Source organism: Marmota marmota, unplaced genomic scaffold, assembly GCF_001458135.2.
Source record: "Marmota marmota marmota unplaced genomic scaffold, marMar, whole genome shotgun sequence".
In the NCBI taxonomy this organism is placed as follows: Eukaryota; Metazoa; Chordata; class Mammalia; order Rodentia; family Sciuridae; genus Marmota; species Marmota marmota.
Window position 1 is genome coordinate 2,393,586 of NW_026000139.1, and position 26,583 is coordinate 2,420,168.

General features: G+C 47.3%; 1 protein-coding gene across 1 annotated transcript in view; it reads right to left on the reverse strand.

The window, feature by feature from the left end:
- Nucleotides 1-26,583, reverse strand: part of Hectd4 (HECT domain E3 ubiquitin protein ligase 4) — a 176,344-nt gene that overhangs the window by 15,003 nt on the left and 134,758 nt on the right. Inside the window, exons 51-66 of the mRNA XM_015505175.2 lie at nucleotides 25,095-25,332; nucleotides 24,189-24,325; nucleotides 23,608-23,734; nucleotides 22,061-22,198; nucleotides 20,332-20,468; nucleotides 17,436-17,596; nucleotides 14,984-15,165; nucleotides 13,125-13,330; nucleotides 12,682-12,812; nucleotides 12,207-12,412; nucleotides 9,996-10,175; nucleotides 6,073-7,379; nucleotides 4,838-5,045; nucleotides 2,197-2,420; nucleotides 1,956-2,107; nucleotides 251-357 (exon numbers count right to left, since the gene is read on the reverse strand). Coding sequence (XP_015360661.2) covers nucleotides 251-357; nucleotides 1,956-2,107; nucleotides 2,197-2,420; nucleotides 4,838-5,045; nucleotides 6,073-7,379; nucleotides 9,996-10,175; nucleotides 12,207-12,412; nucleotides 12,682-12,812; nucleotides 13,125-13,330; nucleotides 14,984-15,165; nucleotides 17,436-17,596; nucleotides 20,332-20,468; nucleotides 22,061-22,198; nucleotides 23,608-23,734; nucleotides 24,189-24,325; nucleotides 25,095-25,332 — 3,841 coding nt within the window. The remainder of the gene's footprint in view (nucleotides 1-250; nucleotides 358-1,955; nucleotides 2,108-2,196; nucleotides 2,421-4,837; nucleotides 5,046-6,072; nucleotides 7,380-9,995; nucleotides 10,176-12,206; nucleotides 12,413-12,681; nucleotides 12,813-13,124; nucleotides 13,331-14,983; nucleotides 15,166-17,435; nucleotides 17,597-20,331; nucleotides 20,469-22,060; nucleotides 22,199-23,607; nucleotides 23,735-24,188; nucleotides 24,326-25,094; nucleotides 25,333-26,583) is intronic.

Genomic DNA, 26,583 nt, shown 5'->3' on the forward strand with positions numbered 1-26,583 from the left:
GGTGTTCAGTATTTGCAGAACTACTATTTTCACCTCAACTCAATCAACAAAAATGGCATCCTGGCATGGCCAGGAATATTTCCCAAAGTCTTCGGAAAGGCTGCCCAAACTTCAGACCACGGGGAGTAGGGGGATCCCCGTGGGAGGGAGCCCGGCAGGCAGGAGCCCAGAGGCTCTTTCTGAGTGGGCTGTGCAGCCTCCAGGTCAGGAGTGGTTCCCAGGCCATGTCCCGTTCACGCTGCTCATTTACCTTCTTGTTTTTTTGTGGGTGACTTTTCTGGATCCTTTTCGTCTGGTTTGCTCTTTTCTGGTGACTTGGGCTTCACAGTTGGTTTCTTCTCACTTAAGGCAGTCCTGCTATAGACCAAAGCACTGGAATTAGAATTCTTCATGTCCACACCTCCTCGCAGGAGGCACAGAAGCACACACACACGAGCTCCCCCAACCCTCCGCTAACCAGCTCAGGGCGCATGGTTGAGACAGGGCTGGGTTAAGACTGCCTTGGTTCTGAGTGACAAAAATGTACTGAGCAAATTTTACAGCAAATCAATGCTTTACAAGGTGCCAGATCTTGCAGATGCTTTTCAAACTCTTTCTACATACTCGAGAGCTACAGTGTCCAACAAAGCAGACACTCGTCAGATGTAGGAACTTGGGGTTAAATTAAAGTTAGGTAAAATCACGAGTTTTTTCATCTCTGGAACACTTGAAATGTGGCAGGGTGAGAGTACTGCATTACACCAATAGCACGGACTTCCATACCCACAGAACGGACAGTGCTGATTTAAAAGTGCTACTCGAAGCAAATTAATGAAAGGACACCGAGTTGTTCTGGCTATTTACCAACTTCTCTATTCATTCCTGCCAGGCAAGACTTGGCTGTCAGAGTTTCAACTGTGAGAATTTGAGAGTCATAAACTTGTACCTAAAGAAAATTCCATCAAGCACATGTGCAGATTCATATATGGAGCATGTTGGAGCACTAAAAAAAGGATGAGGAGTTTCTTCTGTAGTGGTCTGGAAAGATCTCCAAAACTGGTACTAAACAGACTAGAGAGGTGCAGACACGTGTACACCAGCCAGCTTTATGCATGTCCATGGTTCACTCATGTGCTCAGACACGTGAGTGACGTGGAAGGCACGTGAGTGATGCTGGCTGTCCTAGGCAGAGGGGCCCAAGGAAAGGCTAGAGGAGAAGAGTGGCTTTTCACTGCACATGCTTTAAGAAAATAATGCACACACATAAATAAAAGGCTCTGTGTGTCAGTGTTAGAAACAGCTGGCCTGGGATGATCTTTATTTTTTTGGTGCTGGGAATTGAACCCAGAGCATCACACATGCTAAGCAGTTGCTCTACCACTGAGCTATACCCCCAGCCAAAGTTCAGTTTTCCCTATATACACATATGCATTTTCTAATCTTTCTAATCTACAATAACTATGCATTACTAGCATAGTTTAAAAAAAAAGTCTATACATTAAAGATGTATACTTTTTTTTTTTTTTTTTGGTACTGGGTATGGTGCTTTACCACTGAGCTACATCCCAAGAATTCCTCCCCACTTTTGTTTGTGTGGTGCTGTGGATTGAACCCATGGCCTTGTGCACGCGAGGCAAGCGCTCTACCAGCTGAGCTATAGCCCCAGCTCCCCCCTCCCTATTTTTTTGAGACAGGGTCTCACTAGGTTGCCAGGGCTGTCCTTGAATTTGGGACCCTCCTGCCTCAGCCTCTGGGCCTCTGGGACGGCGTGCACCGTGTGCCTAGTGGACCATCTGCCCTCCTGCCGCCAGCTCTGGCTTTCACACGCTGTGGCTGCCGTGAGCTCGGGCTCACAGTTGGTGAGGGCTGGAGGCCATGGCAGCGCAGAAGAGTGCCACAGCCTCTCAGGCGCCTGCTCGGGGCCCTGCCTCCGCCCGCCAGCTGGCCCCGACTTCCCGAGTCCTGTGGGCGTGCACCTGACACTGTTGAGCACCGCTTTGTCCTTGGCAGGCGGCTTGGTGATGGGCCGCTTGGTGCTCACCACCTTCACGGGGTGCTGCTCCTTCCCAGCTTTGCTGTACTTGCTCTTGTCAAACTTGGGCTTCGGCACGCCGTATTTCCTCAGGATCTGCAGAGCACAAAAGCAGGGAAAGGGGGTCTCAGGCTCACCCAAAAGGGCACCTGCGGCCCAGCACGGCACAGGGGGTGGGGGACTACCTGGGTGAGCTGGTCTTCTAGCACCTTCTTGGGAGGTCGGACATTGGTGAAGAAGATGTGGAGGAGGTTGCCTGGAGTCTGGGAGTTGATCTGCTCCTTGCTGAGATATATGTCAGAGACCCTGATGGGCTTTGCTGGTGTCAGGCTCAGCGTCTGCTCTGAGTGGGCACAGCTCTTAAATATCTCTGTCAGGACCTCTCTGGCCCCAGGCACCAGCTTCTCACCTGCCACGGAAGGGAAAGAGGGCAAAACAGTTCTTCCATGAGTACGCTAGGCCAGGACTTGCCCCGTAGTTTCAGAAAGCAGTTTTGAGTGCAGACAACAGGCATCTACTGGAGATGACAAGATCCCTCTCTCTGGGCACACACCTTAGCAATGCGTTCAACTCTCCGTGCAGTAAGGTGTAGCCCTGTGACTCTGTTTTCAGTGGGTCACGAGCCATATATGGGCCAGGCTGCTGTCCTCTGCACTTGTCCCCTCTACTGGCTGCCTGGAAATGACAGGCTCCCCTGGAATGGCATGCCTCAGAGCTCATTCTGGATGCCTACACATGCAAGCAATGATCTCCCCTGGGTTTGAGCCACGTGCTCTTGAGCAGTTATTAAATGAGTTTTTGCATTATTGGAGAACATGTTGCAAAACCAGTATGATAAACGGGGTCTGGGAGTTGATCTGCCCTTTGTTGATGTGTGACAGAAACTCCGAATCAAGAAAACCGTGAGCTAGAGAAAATATTTACTCTTTTGTTCATAATCAAGCCCTCTAGAAGGCACTCTGCCCTTTCCTGGGGGCATCAGGGACACATAACAATTCTGCACTCCTGCTTTCTCTGCTCCCTTCTCCCCCCACCACTCTGGCCAGACTCTCCAGAGCCCATTTAGCCACAGGGGAAAAGACTCCCTGTAGATTTGAGGCAAAAAACAAAAAACAAAAACCCCACAAGGTCAATGCCTGTTACCCAAACCCAAGCACTTTCCATGAAGGTTTGACTGTATAAGAATGCCCAGATTCAAAGTGTGAAGACTGGGAAACCCTTAGGTGTCCCATGTAGACTCCTCTACGCCAAGTGGGCAGGAAAGGGGAGCAAATACTCGCCCTCAAAGGAGCAGGGTTGGGACTGAGGGGCAGCAAGGTAGCCTCTCAGATGGAAATTTAAGGAGACACTGGAAAAAAAAACAAAACCCAAATACACATGATATTAAAATATTAACAGTGACGTTCAAGCAGTACTGGAGCCTGATATGGTAGGAAAAAAATGGTAACATTGATTTTGATGCTGTCCTTACATGACACTTTAATTTTTTTTTTATTTTTTAGTTGGACCCAATACCTTTATTTTATTTATTTTTCTGTGGTGTTGAGGATTGAACCCAGGGGCTCGCACGTGCTAGGCAAGCACTCTACTGCTGAGCCACAGCCCAGCCCGACATTTTAATTTTTAATTTTTTGTTCCTTGTGGATATTTTACATTAATTTTTTTCTTTGGAGATGGGGTCTTTCTGGGTTGCTCAGGCTGGTCTCAAACTCCTGAGCTCAAGTACCTGGGTGTAAAGTGGGCACCACATGTTCAGTTGTATTATATTTGACTTTTCAAAATATCGTATGAAAATATTATTCATCTTTTTTTTTTTTTTTTGGTAGTGAGTTGGACCCAGGGCCTAGCATGTGCTAGATATTTGTTCTACCATTGAGTTAGACCTCCCATCTCTCCAAAGTACGTGTATCTTAATGACTGATTTTTGGGAGCTCTTACATTTTGGGCGTAAGACCTCACTTACTTTCCCCTGATCCCAGCGCTGAGGGAATATTTCCAAATTCCATGACTGGGAATAATAATTTGAAAAAACAAAACCTCTACTCAGTGTTATATATTTTTCCTAGAAAATACAAAACAACTTGACTCTACTATGAAATCTCAAACAATATTAAAGATTTAGAGAAAAGAACACAGATTAAACATTTTGAGAAAGACTGATAAAAACAAAATAATGACAAAGAACTGTTGCTAATTATTAGACAGACAACTCCCACTGCTTCTGAAGGGAAGCCTGGGGAGACAGCTGGCTTGGACAGATGCCCCGTCTGGATTCAGCTCTGTGGGCAGTCATTAAATTCCTGGGTTCTGGATGGACACTTGGTACCATGTGGGAAAGCCAGCCATGGCCTACCCCACAAGAGTCTCCAGAATGACACAAGGGATGGGAAATGGGGCTTTGTGAACAAACAGCAGGAGCTGTTTCTTTCCCAAGAGAGGGCTGGAAAGGGTAAGGCACAGTGTCCCCGAGCATTTGAGCAAAGAATTATCAGCAAATTCTTGGTTTATTCCGGCTGCACAGGACAGAACAAAATAAATACACACGAGCTTGAATAAGGGAAGCCCTGCTAGACAAAAGGGAGAAACTGCCCAGAAGACAAGCCCAGAGGGGAGTCTGGAGCAGGAGTGCCCACCTCCCTAAGTCCCTGAGTCACTCTTCTGCTCATTTCAAATCCTGCAGCTCCTAGGGATGGTAGCGGAGTCCTTGAATGCAAGATGTTCAGAATAGAGGAAATGGCAGTGGTATGGAGGGGAAATTTTTGATCAATTTTTCTATAAACCTGAAATTCCTCTCAAAAGGGTTCTGTTTTAAAATCCAAAACCTACCTTTAATTGACTTATCATTGAAATAATCTTCTAACCCTGGGCTCCCTTGAGTATCAAACAAACTCTGGTTCACTACAGATACAGTCAGAATCTCTTCTGTGGACATTTCCATCAATTCATCTTCACCATCCAAACTTGACAAGCCAATCAAATCATTATTGTTAAATAAACTTGCTCGAATTTTCTCAATTTTGGCTCGGGATCTTATCTGGGTGAACAAAGAAAAAAGGTCAGGATGTGAATTGAGAGTGACCACTCGGTATGCATGGCATCTTCCCTCCCAACCTTTCCCTAGAATCCTGTCCTCATCTTGAGCTGCCCGCCTTGTGTGTGCTGGACTTCCTTAGAAACACTCCAAATGGGGACTTCTTAGGGGACAACTCAAGTGGGAATCTATCACTAAACCCTGGCCAGGCCCATGGCTTCACCCTGATGCTCAGGGAGTTAACTCCACATGGAGCTGAGGAAGTCCCCAGGAGGAGGCCAACAGACTGAAAGAAGTGGCTGCCGGCCACACTGGGGAGGGCAGTGCAGGCAAGTGCTCCGCCTGGTGCTTCGCACTTCCAGTGGTGGGAGGACAGTTTTTACTCCACCTCCTTTTCTTTTTTCTTTCTTTCTTTTTTTTTTTTTTTTTGTGGTATCAGGGATTAAACTCAGGGGCACTCAACCATTGAGTCCCATCCCCGGCCCTATTTTGTATTTGATTTAGAGACAGGGTCTCACTGAGTTGCTTAGCACCTCGATTTTGCTGAGGCTGGCTCTGAACTTGCGATCCTCCTGCCTCAGCCTCCTGAGCGCTGGGATTACAGGTATGGGCCACTGTGCCTGGTTTGATGCAGGATTTCTAAACAAGGGAGCACAATAAACAAGTGGAGCCTTGAATTGGAGTGAGTCAGCCATGTGCCCACCGTCTGAAACTGATACTGCCCAGGGCAGAGTGTGCATCTATTCTATGCTGGGGGCATCTGGTAAAGCTCACCCATCATGAAGGTCAGCTCTGCGAGCCCCTCCGCCTGCTGCTACTGTTGGCATGACCTGCATTTCCCTTATGACATGGGCCTGGAGGGGCACTCTTAGAGATGTGACTTACAGGAGCTGCCCCAGAGAGCCCCGAAGTGCTCCAACATCACCTGTTGGCTCATCCCTTGGAAATAATTTGGGAAGATTTTTAAAAAGGCTCAGGGGATTCAAAATGGCCATGCTGTGAGTGGCCGCCAGGGCTGGAGAGCCATTACCTCCACGACGGCAAAGCCTTTGATGGGGCGTGCCACGAGGGACTGGTTGTCCAGGGAAGTGACTGTGTATATGGAGCCCATGTCCGACACCGAGGCCGTCTCTGCATTGTCTAGAGGCTCCCCCAGGCTGCCCAGACTGCCCAGGCTGCCAGTGCTGCACAGGGAAATGTCCAGGCTCTCCTGGCTGGACACCACGTGGGGCTCCAGCAGGCCAGGAGGAATGGGCAACTCCAGGCCGGACGGCAGTGGGTCCACCGAGAGGTCGCTGACGGTCTGAGAGACCCCCTGGGAGCTGCAGACAGAGGCTTGGCTGGTGGAGGCAGAGGCACTGATGCTCATGGCTGGGGCCAGGCTGCTGGACGTGCTCCCCTCCAGGCTGTCTGCACTGGGGAAGCCCAGCGTCTTCTCCGGCTCGGCCTTCCCGTCGCCACCCTCGGCCTTGTCTTTGGGCTTCTTGGGGTCTTCTTCCTGCAGTGGAATGTAGATCTCGTCTTTGAAGACCCCGCCGTGGGCATTGCAGGCCTTGCGGATAGCACCTCTGACGATGCCCTCGTCCAGGTGGGTAGGGATGCCAGAGATCACCAGCAGGCGGCTATGGGCAGTGGGGCCCACCAGGGCCTGGCAGGCATCTGCAACGGCATCGCTGGTTACACCCAGGCCCTGGGGGTCCTTCCTGGTGAGATGACGCAGAATGATGAGCAAGGTGAGCGCGCGGTGGAACCAGAGCATGTCCTCAGGCTTGCTGCCCCCGATGCTGAGCACGGCGGAGTCGGACTCCACTGTGCGGGAGGACTGCCGCTTCCCAGAGGAGGAGGCCTTTTCCCGCTTCATCTTGACTTTCTTCCTCTTGGAGAGGAGGCTGGGACTCTGCGGTGTCTGTCCTGGAGAGGAGGAGGAGGAGGACGACGAGTCACTGAGGTTTGGGGTGGTTGCTGAGGTCACTCCACTGGCTGTGACACTCATGTTGGTAGGCAGGGTCACTTCGGCAACTGCCAGGCACCCTTCCATGAGCGCATGAAAGTACGTGGAGAACCTGCCCTGGTCGCCAGCTGCCACTGCCCCAGAGCCCCCACAGGTGCTGCCTGATACCCAGCTCTGGGTCTCCTCATCATACAGCTTGTGCAGCTCGGACTGCAGGGCCATCAGCATGGCCAGACAGGGGTTGAGCTGCAGGGCAATGGAGGAGGACAGGCCGGCGGGGTGCTTCCTCTGCTCCAGTGCGTGCACCGTGCGCAGGAGCTCTGCGAGGAGGTGGAAGACAAGTTCCTTCACGCAGGCTGCCATGTCTGTGGTCCACAGGAAATTTCCTGAGGCAGACAGAAAATAACAGCTATCACTTACAGGGCAATGACTCCATGCCAGGCACTGTTCTGGTACCGCAGCAGATGCACGAATTCTCACAATGCCCCGCGGGCAGTTCCTACGTTGTTCTTTCCATTTTGCAGATGAAGAAACAGGTTCAGGACTGAAGCACGGGCCCAAGGTTATATAGTTCTCAAGGGAGAGCCAGGACTCAGAGCTGGCAAGCTGGTCAAGGCTTTAACCTCTGTGCCACACGATGGCAAGCCTGCCTGCTTCTAGAGGTCAGGACAAAGCCACTGCTTCTGTGCCCCAGGCTCCATCCAGCAAGGTGGTGATAAGTTATCAGGACAGAGCCTCCCCAAGCACAGATGCCTGCTCCTGGGGCACAATCGCACCTTACCACACAGCATGGAAACACACGCTGAAAAGCTACTCCCTCCTACACTTCTGTTAGTCTTGATTGTGTCATAGGGGCTGGGGGTGTAGCTCAGTTGTCTAGCATGCCTGAGGCCATGGGTTCAATTCTAGCACTGAAGAGGGGGAAAGGAAAGGAAAGGAAAGGAAAGGAAAGGAAAGGAAAGGAAAGGAAGGAAGAGAGAGAGAGAGAAAGGCTTACTTTGGGTTACTTAGTTAAGTTTATTTATTTGGTACTGGGGATCGAACCCTGGGCATCACACATGCTAGGCAGGCGCCCTACCACTGAGCTACAGCCCCAGCCCTTTTTATTATTTTGAGACAGGGTTTCACTAAGTTGGTGAGGCTGGCCTTGACTCTGCAATCCTCCTGCCTCAGCTTCTCAAGTTGCTGGGATTTCAGGTTGCACCACCAGCCTCTGTTTATTTATTTATTAAGATATTGATGAACCTTTATTTTAATCATTTATTTATATGTGGTACTGAGAATTGAACCAAGTACCTCACACATGCTAGGCAAGTGCTCTACCACTGAGCCACAACCCAGCCCCTGTATATTTATTCTTAACAGAGTGCACCATGAACCCCGAGCTTTTGATAGGCAACGTTAGTTAGCTAGAATTTTGTAACAGCAACTGTATATTTTCCTTGTATTTCTTTTACAGTTATGGCAAAAGATATAAATTTTCCCTTTTTATACTAGCAATATAAAGATTTCAGGGAATACTATCTAGAACAAGCTATCCCAAGGTTCCCCTCATAAAAGATCTGCATCTTATATTCTCATAGTCCATGTTTCCTGGAACTGAACAGAAATGGAGGAAGCTTGTGTGCATAAGCCATTAGGGCTCATGAACATGAAAGGCCCACATCCCACTGAGTCTGCTGAGCTCTCAGCTGCAAAAAGCAGGCTTCAGCTGGCTACACAGGACGGGTCTGGACAGGGAGTCTCCAGAGCTGGAGATGGGGCTGACCACTGGGAGCCTCTGGTTAGGTCCAGCACCTACAAACGAGGGGCTGGGTTCCCTGCTTTCTCTCAGGAGCAATGCTGTTTGAGAATTCTCACTGGAAACAAGCTCGTGATTATCCTAGAACATGGGGTCCCCTGCAACCTACACAGAGGCTCTCCTGTCTTCAGGGGCAGGCCCAGGGATGCTACAAATGCTCTTGTAAACCTTCTTCACTGTCCTTCTTGACCACTGGATATTTATGTCAGAGGCTTTGGAAAGAAGTGTTCACTAGAACTGCACATGGTGACCCATGAGCTGCACTGGCTACCGCCATCTTGTTCCACAGACAGTGGCTCCCTGCTTACCTCCCACAGGCACCTCCTGGACTGCTTTAAAGAATTTCATTTAGTTGTCAGCATTTAAAAACTGGGGAATTCACATTGCATCTGGAGTCCCAGCTTTTCTTGAAGTGAAAATACCAGTTGTGGCAGAAACTTCACAGATAGTGACCAGTTAGGGCTTAGCAGCCGCCGGCCAGTGCACACCCTCCCTCTCCTCCTTTATTTTTCCCATTGACATTATCTGACCCCCAGAGGTGTCTGGGTTTGCAGTTTTTCCTCACCAACATTTTATTATGATAAAATTCAAAAACAGAAACGTTGAAAAAATTATATGGTAAAGAAAATTATATGTTCACCATCTGTATTCCACCATTAAAATACTAAACTTGCTTTATTACACATATATCCATCTCTTTATTCATCTATAAACCAACTTAATTTTTACTTTTTTCTGAGTAAGTTGTGGATCCCAAAACACATCTGCAGTCAAACTATTAATGGAAGTCCAATATTTACTTAGAATGTCTTTAAGGTAAATCTGCAGATGGCAAAATGCACCACCTTTTCACCTCTCTGGGGGGCTGTGCAGGCATGACACCTGATTCTGTAGCATTGCTCATTCCCACACCACTCTTCACCCCTAAAGTTACAATAATGGCACATATTTACATCTTAAAATAAAGTATGACAAAATTGATCTATTTTCATGGTTAGTTGCCACCTAAATATGATGGTTTTTTAATCTACAAATCATGCATTTAGCGGTCTAGGCTACGCTACAGTCTATTCTTAAGCCCACCTCAAATGAGGAAGCGGTGGCCGCCTGGGCTGCTGGTGGTACCTGCCCCACTCATCTGCAGCTACCTCCTCAGGCCCTCGCTGCCACCCAGTGGCTCCTGAGGGAAGGCACGCCTCACCTAGCAGCTCCACCACCTGCAGGAGGACTGAGGTGGGAATAGTGTCAGGCTCATCTTCAGACTTCCCTTCGCCATCCTCCGACTTCCATGACAGCAGCTGCTCTGCGAAGGCCATAGCCAGCGGGAACTCCAGGGGCAGAGAATGCAATACCAGCACGGCTCCAGGAGGGGGAGACACTCCTAGAAGGGCCCAGAAGGAGAATATGTGACTCAGCATCTGAGCCAAACAAGCCTGCAAAAAGGACCTCTCTGAGGTGCATGTGGAGAGCCAGAGGTGGAAAGCCCAACCCTCATCAGTTCAGGGTGGGAATAAATAGATGTCCTGAGGCTCCACACTGCAGATGCCCCAACCACAGCGGGGACAGAGGCCAGCTCCAGATGCACTTGCTGGTATGCAGAGTAGCAATGGGAACAGAGGTGGATAAACATCCCCCATTCAGTTAGAAACCAGTTGGTGGTCTAGGTGCAGTGGTGCTCACCTGTAAGCCTAGCTACTTGGGAGGCTGAGGCAGGAGGATTATAAGTTTGAGGTCTGCCTCAGAACTTAGACCTTGCCTCAAACCAAACCAACTGGCCTTTATACCCAGAATGGGAATTAAGTTATACTTTAAAAAACACTTCACTAGAACTTTCCCAGCTTTGAAAAGAAATAATTGATTCTTTTGCATGACTGCAATTGTATCAAGACTATTAAGCCTATACCAAGTGGACCAGCATGGTGTCCCCAAAACTCAAGGTACTACCAGGATGCTGGGCTCGCTCTCTCTCTCTCTCTGGCTCGCTTTCTCTCTCTCTCTCAGATCAAACACAGGACTCTACTGCTGAGCTACACCCCCAACCCCTCAACCTTGGGTTTTGATTCTCTTATTGCCTTCCGTTAGTGTCATGGTTTAAGCCTGACCCCGAAGCCTGCAGTGAGAGGGAGGAAGTTCTAGACCTGCTCCTCCTCACATCCCGCACTATCCCAAGCCCCATGACAAACACTGATCAGATCAAGTCGGTGTGCTGGGGTGTGGGTGAGTTAGGAGGAACCGTGCTGGCTGGCCTTCTTTGGGGTGAACAGTCACATGGTGGTAACTGTGGAATGGTGGGCAGAGATCTCAATTTATTTTTTAATTTTCATTTGGGGGTTTTTATGGTGCTGGGATTGAACTCACAGCCTGGCACACAGTAGGCATGTGCTCTACCACTGACTCCCACTCCCAGACAGATTCTGTTTTTAACACCAAGTTTAAAAACAGCTATGAAAACAACAGACTCTAATAAAAAAGGATCATAGAGGCTGGGTGTGGTGGCACAAACCTATAATCCCAGCTACTTGGGAGGGTGGGGGAGGAAGATTGCAAGTTCAAGGCCAGCCTCAGCAACTTAGTGGGATCCTGTCTCAAAAATAAAATAAACATGAAAGGGCTGGGTTTGTAGCTCGGTGGTAGAACATTTGCCTGGTATATGCTAGGCTCTGGGTTCAATCCCTAGCACTAGGAACACAGATTCAGAGATCCTAAAGTTGTTTAGCAGTGACCAAATCACTGAAGAAATGTCCTTCATCCCTTTGCCTAAAGATGCAAGGTCTCAAGGATGAGGGCTGTGAGATAGAAGGCCCATTTTTCTGGCTGAAAGTTCAAATATAGTTTATCACTGTCTCTGGCCAATGCGTGTCCATCTTTTCTTGTCAAACATGCCAGTGAGGAGCAGTGCAAGATGGGGACTGAGATGCCTTCCCTTTTGCAGGCCTCAGTCTGTGAAAATGACAGGCACCTAGAGCTTCCACAGTGCAGAGGTGAGATCTCAACAAAATACAGAACTCGGGAGACTGCATCAAGGAGGCCAGGGAGTCGAGAGCAGGTGGGTTCCCACCTGGATGGGGAGCAGGTGCTCATTTTGGTCAGTGCCCCATTATACACTCCAGAATTCAGTTTCAATGAGAACCCGAGGAGGCTGTGAGGACAGGACTGCTCTGTTGAGATCATTCTGAGCAGTACAGATCCCAGGGCACCCTGGTGAAGGAAGGACATCCCTACTGTGGCCTGGGCAGCCTCTGACAGGCCGTGAAATCTATTGCCTCTCAAATACCCTACCCCAAGCAGTCCTGTTTATTTACCCGTAGAAACTGGGACCCAGCAAGACACAAAATCCCCCCTATCTTGCAGAAGAAAAGTAGCAGAGCAGGGTGTGCACTTCTGGCATCCCCAGGAGCCGAGACAGACTCACCTAACTTGATGTGCACCCTGTCTGTGGAGAGCACCACAGAAGGGTACTGGTCAGCCGTGGGCGGAGGTGCAAGCCCAGTGTTGGCCGGGGACGCATCCCGAGGGTAACAGGCAGCCTCGATGAGGTTCAGCTGGCCGGTTCGCTTCACTTTGTGGCCAAGCCCGTACACGAGGACGCGTGCCCAGGGTGCCTTGTACAGAGAGGAGCTGAGAGGGAAGAGGTGTTAATACAGACTCTGGCCACGCACACCAGAAAGCTGAGTGTGAACGGGCACCTGTCATCTCTACCACCTGCCAGAAGGTCATCTGCATAAAGTGATTTCCCCACCCGTGGCAATGTGGGAAGAGCTGTGAGTCATCTTTAGAGATGCTACATGTTCACAGCTGAAGATGAGCCCTTCTTCTCCGCCACTGCTCCCAGAATCCATTTGGCTTTTCTCTCCCCATCACCTTCGTTTTGAGAAAGGGCAACTTACTCTTTGCGGAATCCAGATTGACTTTCTTTACAAGACACCACAACAAAAGCCGCCCCGGGAAAATTAACATCCATATTGACTTTGGACTCGGATATCGGGAATTCTTCGGAGGGGAACTGCTCTGGTGCTGTCTGCAAAGAGATATTATATAAGGAAAGCCACAGGCTAAACACAGGGATTGCGTTTTGTCTTCTCATCTCATGAAGCTAAAGGATCCAGCCAAAGCCCAGAACAGAACAAAACAAAAAAGCCTGGGAGGAAGGAAGCTCCGGATGAGAAAAGCAGAAGAGCTTCTATGAAAAGGCAATCAAAGCTGCCAGTGGCTTGGGGGAGAAAGGGGAGCCATTTTTAGGAAGCTATGAAGACTTGTAACAAAACAAACAAACAAACAAAAAAAAACCCCCCGAGAACCGCAGTTCAGGCCGTCAGCTCCAGACTTCTACCTGCAGGAAGGAGCAGATCTGCCTTGTGAGCTCCAGAAGGCTCTCCTCACCCTGGTGCAGGGTGCGGGTGATGGCCACACTCAGCCACTCTCTCACTGTCTGGGAGCTGCCCTGGTAAAAGAGGTCCGTGGCGGAACAGTTCTGGGAGTGTATGCAGTGCTGCAGGGACTGCGCCAGGAGGATGGAGCTGGAGCTGATGGTGCCATCTGGGGACAGGAAGAGCACAGGCGTTTACAAGAACCCCGCAGCCAGCTTTGTGACCACCTGAGTCAGAAACAACAAATGACCCATCCGGGTAAATTGGCCTGGATGGGGTCACTGTGGATAACAGACATCACCACCAGTCAGAGCATCTAGCAGGGTGGCATTAGTGGACACAGCTAAATGTCTGCTCTCTGTTTAGCAGCAAAACTGCTGCCTAGAATAACACTGGAAGCAGAGGCTAGCAAATGGGTTGAAGGGGGGCTGTTGGGATGAGAGGCCCAGAGCCCCATCTATTCAGCTGCTCGGGGCCACCCTGGGCTGCTCCAAGGAATGGCTAGGGTGCCTTAGAGTGGCGTTAAAGCAATGTGTCTGGTCATCATTGTAAAGCTTCCCACAGGTAGATTTCAGAGTCTCCAAGTTCTCAGGGTGGGCTGAGGGACCAGCACTCCACCCAGCAAGCGTAGATAAGACACACACAGGTGCTGGCCGGGACCCCAGCGCCTGTGAGCTGGGAGGCAGCTGGCTGGGAGGCAGCTGGCTGAGAGGCAGCTGGGCTCAGAGTACTGCCTGCAGGGGACCTCCGACACTCTGTTTCCCACCTCCGTTTTGGGGAAGTGAAGGGGAGCTGATGGGGCAGAGGGGCATTCCTGGGGAGCACCGAGAGCCCCCACCAAGGGCCTCAGGCCAAACAGATACACAGGAAGCCTAAAGCAGCTCCCCTGAGGTCCTGGGGAGTTGGAAAGTCTGCTCTGGAGGGGTCTGAAAGCAGGGGCACCTTGGCTTTCCACCAGGCAGAATATCTGTGGTAGCATTACAATGACTAGGTTTCTCTTCTTCTTTTTTGGATACTGGGAACTGAACCCAGGGGTGCTTTAACACTGATCTACCTTTTTCTTTATTTCGAGACAGGGTCTTGCGAAGTTGCTGAGGCTGGTCTTGAACTTGCACTCCTGCCTCAGGCTCCTGAGCACCACTACACCTGCTTGTCTTTGCTTTTGTGTTGTAGAAGAGGTGGCTCTCCCTCTACCCAGACCAACTCTTTAGTGTTTTAGAACTCACTCCATCAGTTATGTGCCCTGTGCCAGGAGTCAGCATCTCTTCCCAGCTCCTCTCACCCCATGCACATGTGACAAATTACTACAAAATGCACATAGTGATTTAAAAATGCTATTTATCATTCCTTGTGACCCTCTGGGTTGACTGGGCAGTTCAAGGCCTCATGTGATACTAGTTAGAATCACCTGTGTGACTCCATTTGTCTGAGCTCGTCTGGAGCTGGAATTACCAAGAGAGCCCCTCTCACCACAGGCCTCTCCATGTGGTCAGTTGCTCCACCTGTACGTCCTTACAGCAGGGTGCCAGGTTCAAGAGGTAGGAGTGTGATTAGATTTCCTAGACAATAGTCCATGTTCCCTGACCCACAGTTTGGAAAGTTCAATGAACACTCATCAGATTAATAACTAATGTGAATAAAACACTTCCATTTTTCAACGTGCAAGCAAGCACAACTGCAGTTCTTGGGCTTTGCTTAGCCCCTGGTCTCACAGGACCGTGTCTCCTCCCTCTGTGGGGACGAGCAGACCAGCACACTCTTGCATGCCTGGCGCAGGCTCAGGGCTCTTCTCATCTGCACTGATTTCTGGGCTAAGTCTTACCTGGGAGGGGAGGGGCGAGGAGCTGATTGGACAGCAGCTGCAGGTGCTCCAGAGTGATGTCTCGGATGGCAGGGATGTGGAAGAGGCGGGTAAACAAGTGAGGGAACTTGGGGGCGAAGATGTTGAGTAGGGCCATGCGGCAGTAGAGCCTGGCCAACGCAGCCTCGCACCGCAGCAGCTCCCTGCAGGGGAAAGCGGGAGAGAGGCCCTGAGTACTGAGGGCCAGCAGCAGGGCTCTGAGGGGAAGGACCTCAGTTCAGGTTCCTCTCCTGGCCCACGTTCTGTGCCCCAAGTGAGCTACTTGTGTTCTAAACAAAAACCACATTAGTTATGTTTGATTTTTCCTAATTCAAAAGCACTGTGGGAAAAAAATGAAAATGTCTACACAAAAACTTGTCCATGTGTAATCACAGCAGCATCATTTGTGAGAGCCAAATATGGAAACACCTCAAATGTCCGTTAAGTTCGTGGCATGTCCATACAATAAAACATTATTTCGCAATAAAAAGGAATGAAAGGAAGACCTTTTTGAAGAGGGGATCACTCACTGGGATCTGCATGAGAAGACCCAGACAGTTTCGCAGAGTGGTCAGGAGGAAAGGAGCCTGGTGTGAGGGCAGCAGAAGAGCCCTCCCTGCTGGAGCGGAGGTAGGCTCAGGTGCTCAGGGGGTCTTGGGAAGTTTACTCCTGGGGAGCAGGGAGCTTCAGAAGGTGAGAATCAGAAGAGTGAGCTGGGATGTTTCTAGAGATCACCCTTTTAGAGTGGCCACATCCATTCTGGCTGTTATGGAAAGAAGCAGGAGTTGAGGACTAGACTGGTGTGGCAGTGCTGGAAAGGGAGGGACGGGGACAGGTAGGATGCAGCTTGCTGACGGCTCACAGGCGGCGGTGAGGAAGAAGGATGGCTGTGCTGTGCTTTCTAGGTATGGGAAAGCCAGAGGGGGTGGTTTTGTGGGGAACTCAGGTTCTACCTTATGAATTACATTTTAGGTGCCTATGAGAGGATGTGTGAGTCAAAGGTCAACAAGACCTTTCCTCCATAGAATCACCTTTGGTTAGTCTCCTGTGCTCTCAGTTCCTCTTAAAACCTGACAAAGAATGGCAGCACGTGACTAGCCTCTTATTGTGAAAGTGACCCCTGACTGGCAGGCAGCATCTGGACTGCGAGGACTGTGAGGAAGGACACTCTCAGAGGGAAGCCACAGCTGCTGTGCCTTCTGGGGCGCGGCATGCCTCAGGCTGGAATCTCTGGAAGAGTCACAGGAGATCTGAGCTCTGATCCAGTCACAGGATGCTCAACCATCATAAGGACCTTGCTGGGTGAGGTCAACCCTTCACTCCTGAGCGGTCACGCAGCCCCTGACCTTCTGTGTGGGTCTCTGTGGGTGCTGGAGAAACACTCTTGACCACGCCTCCTGCCCTCTATCTTGCTACTTTGTCTTCCAGTGTCACCTATTTTGGTATTGTGGATCTAACTAACTGAACTGAGGACTTTCTAAAGGGGCAATGCAGTATCTGAGTGGACATGGTGAGGAGACAGCTGGACACACGGACCTGGATTTGTAGTGATACACGCTGAGTTTGGTTCCAATTGACACCTTGTGGAGGAACTGTGATGGCCAGGGAGGGCTGGCATGCACAATAGTTCACAGAGATCTTCATTAGAAAACTCACTTATTATTATATTTTCTCTGAATTGTTATAAGAATTTTTAAGACCGAAAGGAACAATTCACAAGGAAACTGTATTGGTACACAGCAGGAACTTTGCCAGATCTTTCCGTTTCAGTTTTTTTTTTTTTTTTTTTTTTTTTTTTTTNTTTTTTTTTTTTTTTTTTTTTGTGTGTGTGTGTGTGTGATTTCTTGTTGTTGTTGTTATAGTTGAACACAATACCTTTATTTATTTATTTTTATGTGGTGCTGAGGATTGAACCCAGTGCCTCCTTCGTGCGAGGCGAGCGCTTACCACTGAGCCACAGCCCTGGCCTCTGGGTCTTTTGGTTTTAATCTGCTGGCGCAGGCAGCTGCCATAGTACTTCAGTTTGCTTCCAGGGCGTGTCCAGTGCCAGGCACAGAGCCAGCATTCCTGGGACACCTGCTAGTTTAGCGAGAACAGTGGGCTGACTGCTCCCACAGTGCCTGGGCCCCTTCCTGATTCGCTACCTCTTCTTGAGTTGCTTTCCTCAGAATAATTTTTTTCCACTCTTGGAATCTCTAGCTGTCCTCAGCCCCCCAATCTATAGCAAAGTGCTTGTGGCAGAGACCAGATGATTCTATATCCTTCAACTTTTCTGCCTAACTCCCGAAATTTTTCTACTACCTTTTCTGGTTGTCTTCTCTCTTTCTCTAATCCTCAGCTTTGGAAGAAAAGCCTTCTTGTCAAGGATTAATGGTACATGCAGAAAAACACAGTGGATTTCTGAGACTCCTCAGAAAAAAGGGCTCTACTTTACCTGTGAATTTGAAGGTTGGTGTTGTCCAGTGTGACCAGCCCATTGGTGGCAGTCCTTCGGTAGCCTGCAGGGGGCCTCTCCAACATGTCAATGGGGTACCAATACCGCACCAGCACCCCCTCACTCCGGAGATATGTTTCCACCTGCACCAGCTCGTTCACCTACAACAGGAAAAGGAAATGTCCGCTTATTAATAACTTTGTTTTCCAAATTTATATACATATACAAAAACTCCCAGTTTTTAGCTATGATGTTTATAATTTGCATCTACTTATTAATTCATGAACAAAATTAATAAACTGAAAAGGAATTCATAATACATTCTCTCTCTCTCTCTCTCTGGTGCTTTGAATTGAACACTTCTCTTGCACGGTAGAGAAGTGTTCTGCCACTTAGTTATGCCCCTTGGTCTCCTGTTTAATAAATTCTTAATTACAAATTAACACAAAATAGAAAGGCTAAAAGCCAGTTATTCCAACAAACAAGCAAACAATGCTCAAAGTAGAAAACAAAAACAAAAACAAAAAAACGCCAGTTTGGTGGTGCACACCTGTAATCCCAGCAACTTGAAAGGCTGAGGCAAGATTGCTAGTTTGAGGCAGTTCTTAGTGAGACATGTCTCAAGATAAAACATAAAATGGACCATGGATGTAGCTCAGTGGTAAAGTACCCCTGGATTTAATCCCCAGTGCCAAAAACCAAACAAACAACAAACAAAACCCCACAAAGTAGAAAAAACTTCAAATAAAAATAAACACATATGTGTACTTGTCTACATGTATGTACATATATCCACACACATGAAATGTGTGTTTACATATCATCTGCAAATTAATATGTATTGTCAGATTATAACAATAAATGCTAATTTCATGCCATTAAGTCTAAAAGTTCAGACATGTGGTTGGTACTGACAGTGTTTTAGTTTCCCATACCAGATGGAAAATTTTAATTTGTATAAGAAACTAATGAATGGGGCTGGGGATGTGGCTCAAGCGGTAGTGCGCTCGCCTGGCATGCGTGCGGCCCGGGTTCGATCCTCAGCACCACATACAAACAAAGATGTTGTATCCGCCGAAAACTAAGAAAAAATAAATATTAAAAAAATTCTCTCTCTCTCTCAAAAAAAAAAAAATTTAAAGAAAACAGTGGAGGGTTGGAGTTGTGGCTCAGTGGTACAGCGCTTGCCTGGCATATGTGAGGCCCTAGGTTTGCTCCTCAGCACCACAGACAAATAAATAAAACAAAAGATTCATTGACAACTTAAAAATAAATAAAAAATAAGCTCACATATATCATGCATTCTGGATTTAAATGCCAATGTGATTTTTACTCAGGGACAATTAAAATTACTGAAGTAATAAAATTACTTGAGAAATAATAGGATGATTACTTTACAAAATTTTCCATTTTTCTAATTTTTATTTTCATACATTTCCATTGCTGAAAAATACCATTAGCAATTATCTTCTGATAACTAAAATTAGAAGTCTGTATTAGATGGCAGTGGGAGATTCAGGATTACTGATGGAGTTTTCTATTTAAATGGTCACCTCAGTAAACCATTAGTCAATGACCCCTCTGAAGAATTTATTGAGTTACATTAAGTCCTGGTAAAATGTAGTCAGCTAAAGATGTAAATTTTTAAAAGGTCAATTTCAAAGCATTAATGGTGCTATGCATGGTAGAACATGCCTGTAATCCCAGTGGCTTGGGAGGCTGAGGCAGGAGGAATGCAAGTTCAAAACCAGCCTCAGCAACTTAAAGAGGCCTTAAGCAACTTAGTGAGACCCTGTCTCTAAATAAAAAATAAAAAGGGCCAGGGATGTGGATCAGTGGTTAAGCACCCCTGGATTCAATCCACAGTACCCCCCAAAAAACAAAGTATTAATGGTACCTAACATTATCTGAATGACGCTGAAGCTTGTATCTACCTAGTGAAAAAGACAATTCTTCATCAGAGACTCATAGGTTTGATTTCATTAGTCTTTCTTACATGGGAAACTTCAAAGCCATGTAGTTACAGCTTACAAACAGAATCCTGTTTTCCAAAGAGAGCCCTGGCTTTGCCTTCTCTCACTCTTTTCTGTCCTTCCTCTGCCCCAGTCACTCCGAATCCTCATGACCCCCATGAGAAAGCTTCATAAAATGGAGACAATTAGTGAATGAGTTTAACGAACTCACTTGACAGGTAGGGAAACTGAGGCTGAGACAATTAGTGAGATGATGTGATCCAAATGACAAAGCTCTTTGGTCTGTGTCTAACAATCCTGACAGTACTGTGTCTAACACCCATTCCAGAACAACGGGAGAACTTCCCGTGGAACTTGGGTGGAGATGAGGTTTGGACCCGGCTGTGTGGTAGAGCTGGTGTGGTCACGGGGAGTTGATGGCACCAAGAGTTAGGAGCTTACAGTGAGCTATCAGTCCTGATTCCTGGTTCGAGCGCACAAAAAAAAACTCAGGCAAGAAATTTGGCATGAGAGCATTTTTATTTGGCATCTTTATCCCTAATCTGAAGAGAAACTCAAATGAATAATCCCCTTTTTTCTCCAGTGCTGGGGACGGAACCCAGTACCTCAGGTGTGCTAGGCATGTGCTCTACTCCTGAGCTGCACCCCTGCCCACGAGCTCGTTTTCATTTGCAGTTCTGGGGCTTTCACCCAGGGGCGCTCTGCTACCGAGCCATATCCCCAGTTTTTTATCTTGAGACAGGGCCTTCCTAAGCTCTCTAGGCTGAACTGGAACTTGCCATCAAACTTTTTGCATAGCTTGGATAATGGGCATGTGCGCTGTACCTGGCTTCCCAGAATCACTTTCTAAGGTGCATGGGAGTCTGGGCACGAAGGCCTCAGCACATGAGAGGGATGATCACTCTGAACGGCTGTTCACTTACTGAATCGACATCTAAGACGACTCCATGAAGTCCAAAGGTTTTCAGCATCCCACGGATGGCAAATTTTGGCAAAGCAGTTCCAACAGTACTGCTGGCTACATTATTACTGTCTGGAGAGCGAGTTACAACTGTGAGACCTGAGGAGGTAGAGGTAGAAACTTCTTTAGGAAGAAGTAGCATGTCACTTTGAGACCCTAGATTATAGGGTCAAATATAGCTTTATGGCATTAAACAATGCCCTCAGCATTTTTACAACAAAAAAAGAACACAGCTCAGCCTGAAAAACAATACGATAGCATGTTTTAAAGACACTTGTAATTCACAGATGAAAATACAAAAACGCCACTTAAAAATGGGCAAAGGATTTGAATAAACAATCCTCCAAAGAGAAGGAAAAGATAACACATGAAAAGATGTTCAACATTAATTATTAATCATTAGGGAAACGCATGTCAAAGCCACAAAGAAATACTTCACACAAAGTATACAGCTAAATAAAAAAGACAATAACTAGTGCTGGCAAGGATATGTGGGTATTAGAACTTTCACACATTGCTGGTGGGATTGCACTGTGCTGCAGACATTTTGAAAAATAGTTGGGCAGCTCCTCAAAAAGTTACACCAAAAACCACCAAATGACCCAGCAATTCCATCCCTATATACACACCAAGAAGAAACAAAAACACATGGCCACACAAAAACTCGTGCACCAATGTTCTCTGCAGCATTATTCATATTAGCCCCAAAGTGGAAACAGCTCAAATGTTTATTTTTTTATTATTTTTATCAAATGTTTGCTAATGGATGAATGGAAACGCAAAATGGAACATGTACACATAATGAAAAATTATTTGGCCACAGCATGGATGAACCTGGATGAAGAAACCACATGACATGTGATTCCATTTGTAGGAATGAAGCAGAATCCAGAACAGGTAGATCCACAGAGACAGAAAGCAGAGCTGTGGTGCCCAGAGGCTGTGGTCACCCTAGAAAAACTACAGGGAGTAACGAGGTCACAAGATTTTTTTGGAGGGGGGACGGAACTGCTGAGCAACTATAGAGGAGCAATCACTGGGTGGTCGCACAACTTAGTGAACATATTCAAAACTCCTGAGTTGTACCTTCAAAAAGGTGAACTTTTTTTGGTGGTGGTGGTGGTGGTGGTGGAGGAGGAGGAGGAGGAGGAAGAGGAGGAGGAAGAGGAAGAAGAAGAAGAGATGAAAATAAATATCTATTCCTGTGCCTGCCCATGATGTTCTGGTACTTTTGTGAAGGTCATCTGGTAATTCTAAAAGTGAGCTGTTTTAAATTCTATTTTTTTTGTGTGCTTTCTGTTTTTTCTTTTTCCTTAAAATATGCAATAGTTTTTAAATTAAGTGACTATATTCTATTAAAATTTTAAAATTTAACCATGAACATAGGGCTTATTGGCTCAGAGCTGGGCCCTCAGCCCAGGCCCTGCTTCCCGCCTTGCACTCTCAGCCCTGCCTCAGCTGCCCACATCAGTGAGCTCCAGGAACATGGCAGAGATACCAAGGGCCAAACAGTTGCTGATGCCTACCCCTGCCCTTGAAGGCTTCACATGGGAGAGCTTGGAAGAGGTCAAATTATTTGGCATATGGAGGTCACCCTAGGAAAACTACTAGCTGCTTGGTTCATGCCTGGGAAAATTCAACTACTGATATCATAGGAAAGTTCACAGGTGAATTAAGGAGGAAAGGAAAACCTTTTCGAACTTTGTCAATTGTGAACTTGTTTGCTTCATCTTTAATATCCTCAATGGTGGGAAGGTACAGGTCTCTTGGGATGCCGCCATTCTCCTCATATAGAAATTCCACCGTCTGCCGGGCAATATCCACCATGCCTGAAAACATAACAGACCCAGTAACTCTCCACAGAGCATGCAGTCTTGAGATCAACCATGACACTGACAAGTATCTGGAGTGAAATGACACAGAATCTTTTAAACACTATTTATGGGACAGTGTACTTCTTAGGGAAGGCAACTATGCAGTTTCTACCAAGTGTAAAATACTAAAGGCATTACTTCTGAGAATCTCTCAGACCTCTCTTGTAGCAATACAAGCACCAGTGTGCAAAGGTCCAAAAACATTCACTGTAGCACTGTTAGTAAATAATAACCACAAAATGGAAATAGCGCAAGAATTTATCAATACAGGATGGTTAAAAATGATGGATCATTATTATGCATTTTTTTTTTTTTTTTGGTACTGGGGATTGAACTCAGGGGTGTTCTATGACTGACTACATCCCCAGTCCTTTTTTTTAACTTTGAGATAGGGTCTTGCTAAATGGCCTTGAACTTGTCATCCTCCTGCCTCAGCCTCCTAAATAGCTAGGATTATAGGTGGTACCACTGGGCCTGGTAAGCACCTCTTTTTAAACAAAGCCTATTTCCATTACATAAACCCACCATCTTTATTTGCTATCTTGCTGTAATGAAGCGTTATGGCAATTTTCTAAGCATAGTTTAAAAAGAGATTGTGATTATAGAAGGATTCTTATGGAAAGAAGCGTCAGAGAGAACAAACAGAAACTGTGGCTTAATATTAAAACATTTTGGAATTAAATAATCTTTCCAAATAGTGGAAAGGAAGAAAAAAAATACTATCCAATAAGCAGGAATAAGAGTCAAAGGGAGAATGCCAAAGTAAAGCTTGTGGAGGCCAGGGATAGATAGCTTCATTAATCTTCTCCGGGGGACCTGATGACAGGAGGCTGATCACCACTGCAGAGGGATCCTTTGGGCACTATGAAGCATCTACCTATCCTCCTTTCAGCCTTTCCACTGCTCTGCCGAAGGGGAAAAGTCTCACCTCCATCATTACCATTGTGACATGCAGAACTACATTAATTGAGTGCTTACTTTGTGCCAGGCACTGCTCTTAGGAGTTTCAACTACCTATATCAGCCCATTTATTTCTCATATACAAATGAGACTGTTACCATACTGATTCCATTTTAAAGATGAGGAAAGCCCAAGCTCCCGCAGCTGATAAACAGCACATCAGTGACTTTAGATGTGACTGTTAACCACTAGGTTCTTCAGATTCCCAGGACAACCATTCCAGCTGCATTTAACAGTTCATTTGAGTTAAAATGAAAGCAAAAGATCCAGAGCTCACTGGCAGTATGGGAGAAGACAAGGTCAAGTAAGGCTGGACACTTGACGAGCACCTCTCCTGATTTTACATCTCCCCCATCTCTTCAAGCCATGCAATGAGCTCCTTGGGAGAACAAAAAGCACCAGACCTAGTTGTAAAGCACCCTTGATCTGGTCCAGGCCGGATTTCCTCTCTGCTTCATTCCGGAAGCGTCTTCGGATGGTAGGAAAAACCTTGGTCTCCCAAGCTTTCACCAGCAGGGCATAGTGGTCCTCCTGAAGGAGAGGCAACCCATGAGCAGAGGGGAGCGCCTCGAGCAGGCAGCATGCCTCCCCCCCTTACAGCTCTCGCCCAGTGGCCTCGCCCAGGTGACACCAGTGATGGCAGCAAGGGGTAGAGCCTCAGATGCCAGGGAGGAATAGCTCAACAAGCTCTTCCCTTCCCTCAACAGCCACTGAAACGCTCTGAGCTCACTGCTGCACTACTGCCACCGGACTGCCCCTCTCCAGCACCTGGACCTGTACTTGGCCATAGCCCAGTAGAGACCGACATCAACGGGTGGTGTGGAAAGATGAGCACGTCACAACCGTTCAGGCACAGCCACCCAGCTGAACCGTACCAGCACTGGCCTTGCAACCTCACACCAAAATCATTCCCTGAAGCTCATGGCAGCCATCAGGGAGCTAAATAAATATGGCCACCTCCTAACCTGGGTCTTGGGCCTCTTACCTGTGGAATGTCATCATCGTCATCGTCATCACTCTCATCGTCTGCAATGGGAGGCGGGTGAGGGTCTGGGCCAGAGGTGATGAAATTCTCATAGCTGAGCTCAACTTTATAATGACAGGAGGTGTCACTATCATATTCTATAACAAAGCAGGACGACAGCAAAATCAACCAAGAGCAAGCTAGAAAGACCATTAACTTCCTACCCTTGGAAAAGCTGGACTTCCTGAGTGTGCATCATGGATAGACTCCTAGCAGGTGGACAGACTTAAAGCAGAGTCAAGAAGAACTAGGCATCTATGATTACCCTGAATCCCAAGATAGTTTTTATGGGTCTGATTTATTCAACTCAGAGAACTTGGAAGGTTCTTTCCTATGAGAGAGAACCAAGCAGACACTTCACCCAGTTTTCAAACCAGCATCCCAGGGGCCAGATGTGGCCTACAGATGTGGCCTACAGACAGCTTCAGTTTGGTGAGCTCAGTTTTACTCAATTTTATTAAGACATTTTTCAAATAAAGAAAAGTTTATGATACACACCTATGTGCCTACCATCCCGATTCTATCATAGGCATCTTATTATACTTTGATGGCCACAGTTTTAAATCAACATTTTTTTAAATGAGTTAACTATAAAATGAGAGATTTTATAAATGCTCTGGGATCCTTAGCTACCTCATTCCGTTCTGCTGCCACTAACCTGTGATGGCTCCCTGAGGTGGAAAGTGCCTCCCTGGCTGCCATGTCTCCCACCCCCGTTCTTTTACTTGGACTGGCCCGCCATCCTCAGGTGGCCTATGGTACTTAATTTGAGGTCTCCGTAATGGGGATGGCCCAGTGAAATGGGCTTATGGTATGTACAGCACTCTCAACCCTGGCAGAATGGGGCCTCAGGAGGAGGTGACTTACGTTGCTGAGCGGTGGCCACGGCTGCAATCCGGCACGGTGGCCCATGAGTGCCTGGGTCTGATGCAATACTGGTGCCGGCATCGTTGTCACTGTCAGATGCCATGGCAAAGGGCAGGGCCTCAAAGTTTGCACTAATCTCCTCTGCCAGGTCAGTGCATAGGTCAGCTGCGTTGCGATGGGCCTGCCCCTCGGCATAGGCAAATGGGCGGGAGCCAAAGTTGGCTCGAGTTTTGGTGTTCTGGAAGGAAAGGGCATGAAATAAAGGATTTGAAAGGTCTCTGGTTTCTCTCTCTTCATGGTACTGGGGTCTCATTAAGTTGCTGAGGCTGGCCTCAGCCCTGTGATTATCCTGTTTCAGCCTCATGAACCAGGGGGATGATAGGCATGCGCCACTGCATCCAGATTTTTTTTTCTTCTTTATTATTTTTATTTTTAAAGTTGTAGTTGGACACAATACCTTTATTTATTTATTTATTTTCCTGTGGTGCTGAGGATCAAACTCATCGCCTCACATGTGCTAGGCGAGTGCTTTACCACTGAACCACAACCCCAGCCCTTTTTTTTCTTTTTTAAATACCCAAGGTGCACTTGACTAAATGGTGAATCAGAATGGCCCCACCTGGGAGTGGGCAGGAGTAGTCAGGCAGGGGGCAGGTGTGACTCCATGACCTGGTACCTGAAGTGCCACCCAAGCACATGCTGCCTCCCCTCCTGCCCTGCCCTCAAACTCCTGTGCTCTTTGCTACTCACACACAGAGCCCTCCCTCATTTCTGGCAAGGCCTTTCAACCTGACACTACCTACTGCAGGTGCCACTCCCTCCCCCGAAGCATTATTTCCTCCAATTCTGCCTAGTTAAGTTACCATTCCAGACTGGGCTCAAATGGCACTTCTTTAGGGAAACTGGGACATGGTTAGATTCGCTTGGTACTTGCCTTCATAAAGACTAATATTCTCATGCATAGCATTTATTAGTTTGTGATCACACACATATACTTCTGTAATTATTTGACTAATGTCTAATTCTTCCACTTTATTATAACCCAGGGATGCTTTACCACCAAGCTACATCCCAGCCCTCTAAATTTATTTATTTTTTTGAGATAGGTTCTCACTAAGTTGCTGAGAATGGCCTCGAACTTGGGATTTTGCTGCCTCAGCCACCTGAGTAACTGAGATTATAGCATATGCCACCACACTTGGCTCTGTTTCTATTTCACTTAGAACTTGACATAGAGTAGGTGCTCAATAAATATTGCTGAATGTGTTAATGAGTGGAACAAGCTGGGAAGTTCTGTCTTATTGCCATCTTTAGTTCACTCAACAAATGCAGATACGAAAGACAATATCAGAGATATGGTACAGGGCCAGGTCCTAAAGACTTGTGCTTTTACAGTGCATGACATGGGAAGCCACTGATGGGTTAGAAGTAAAGAAGAGACAGTCTAATTAACTTTTTTTTTTTTTTGATGGTGATGGTGATCAAATCC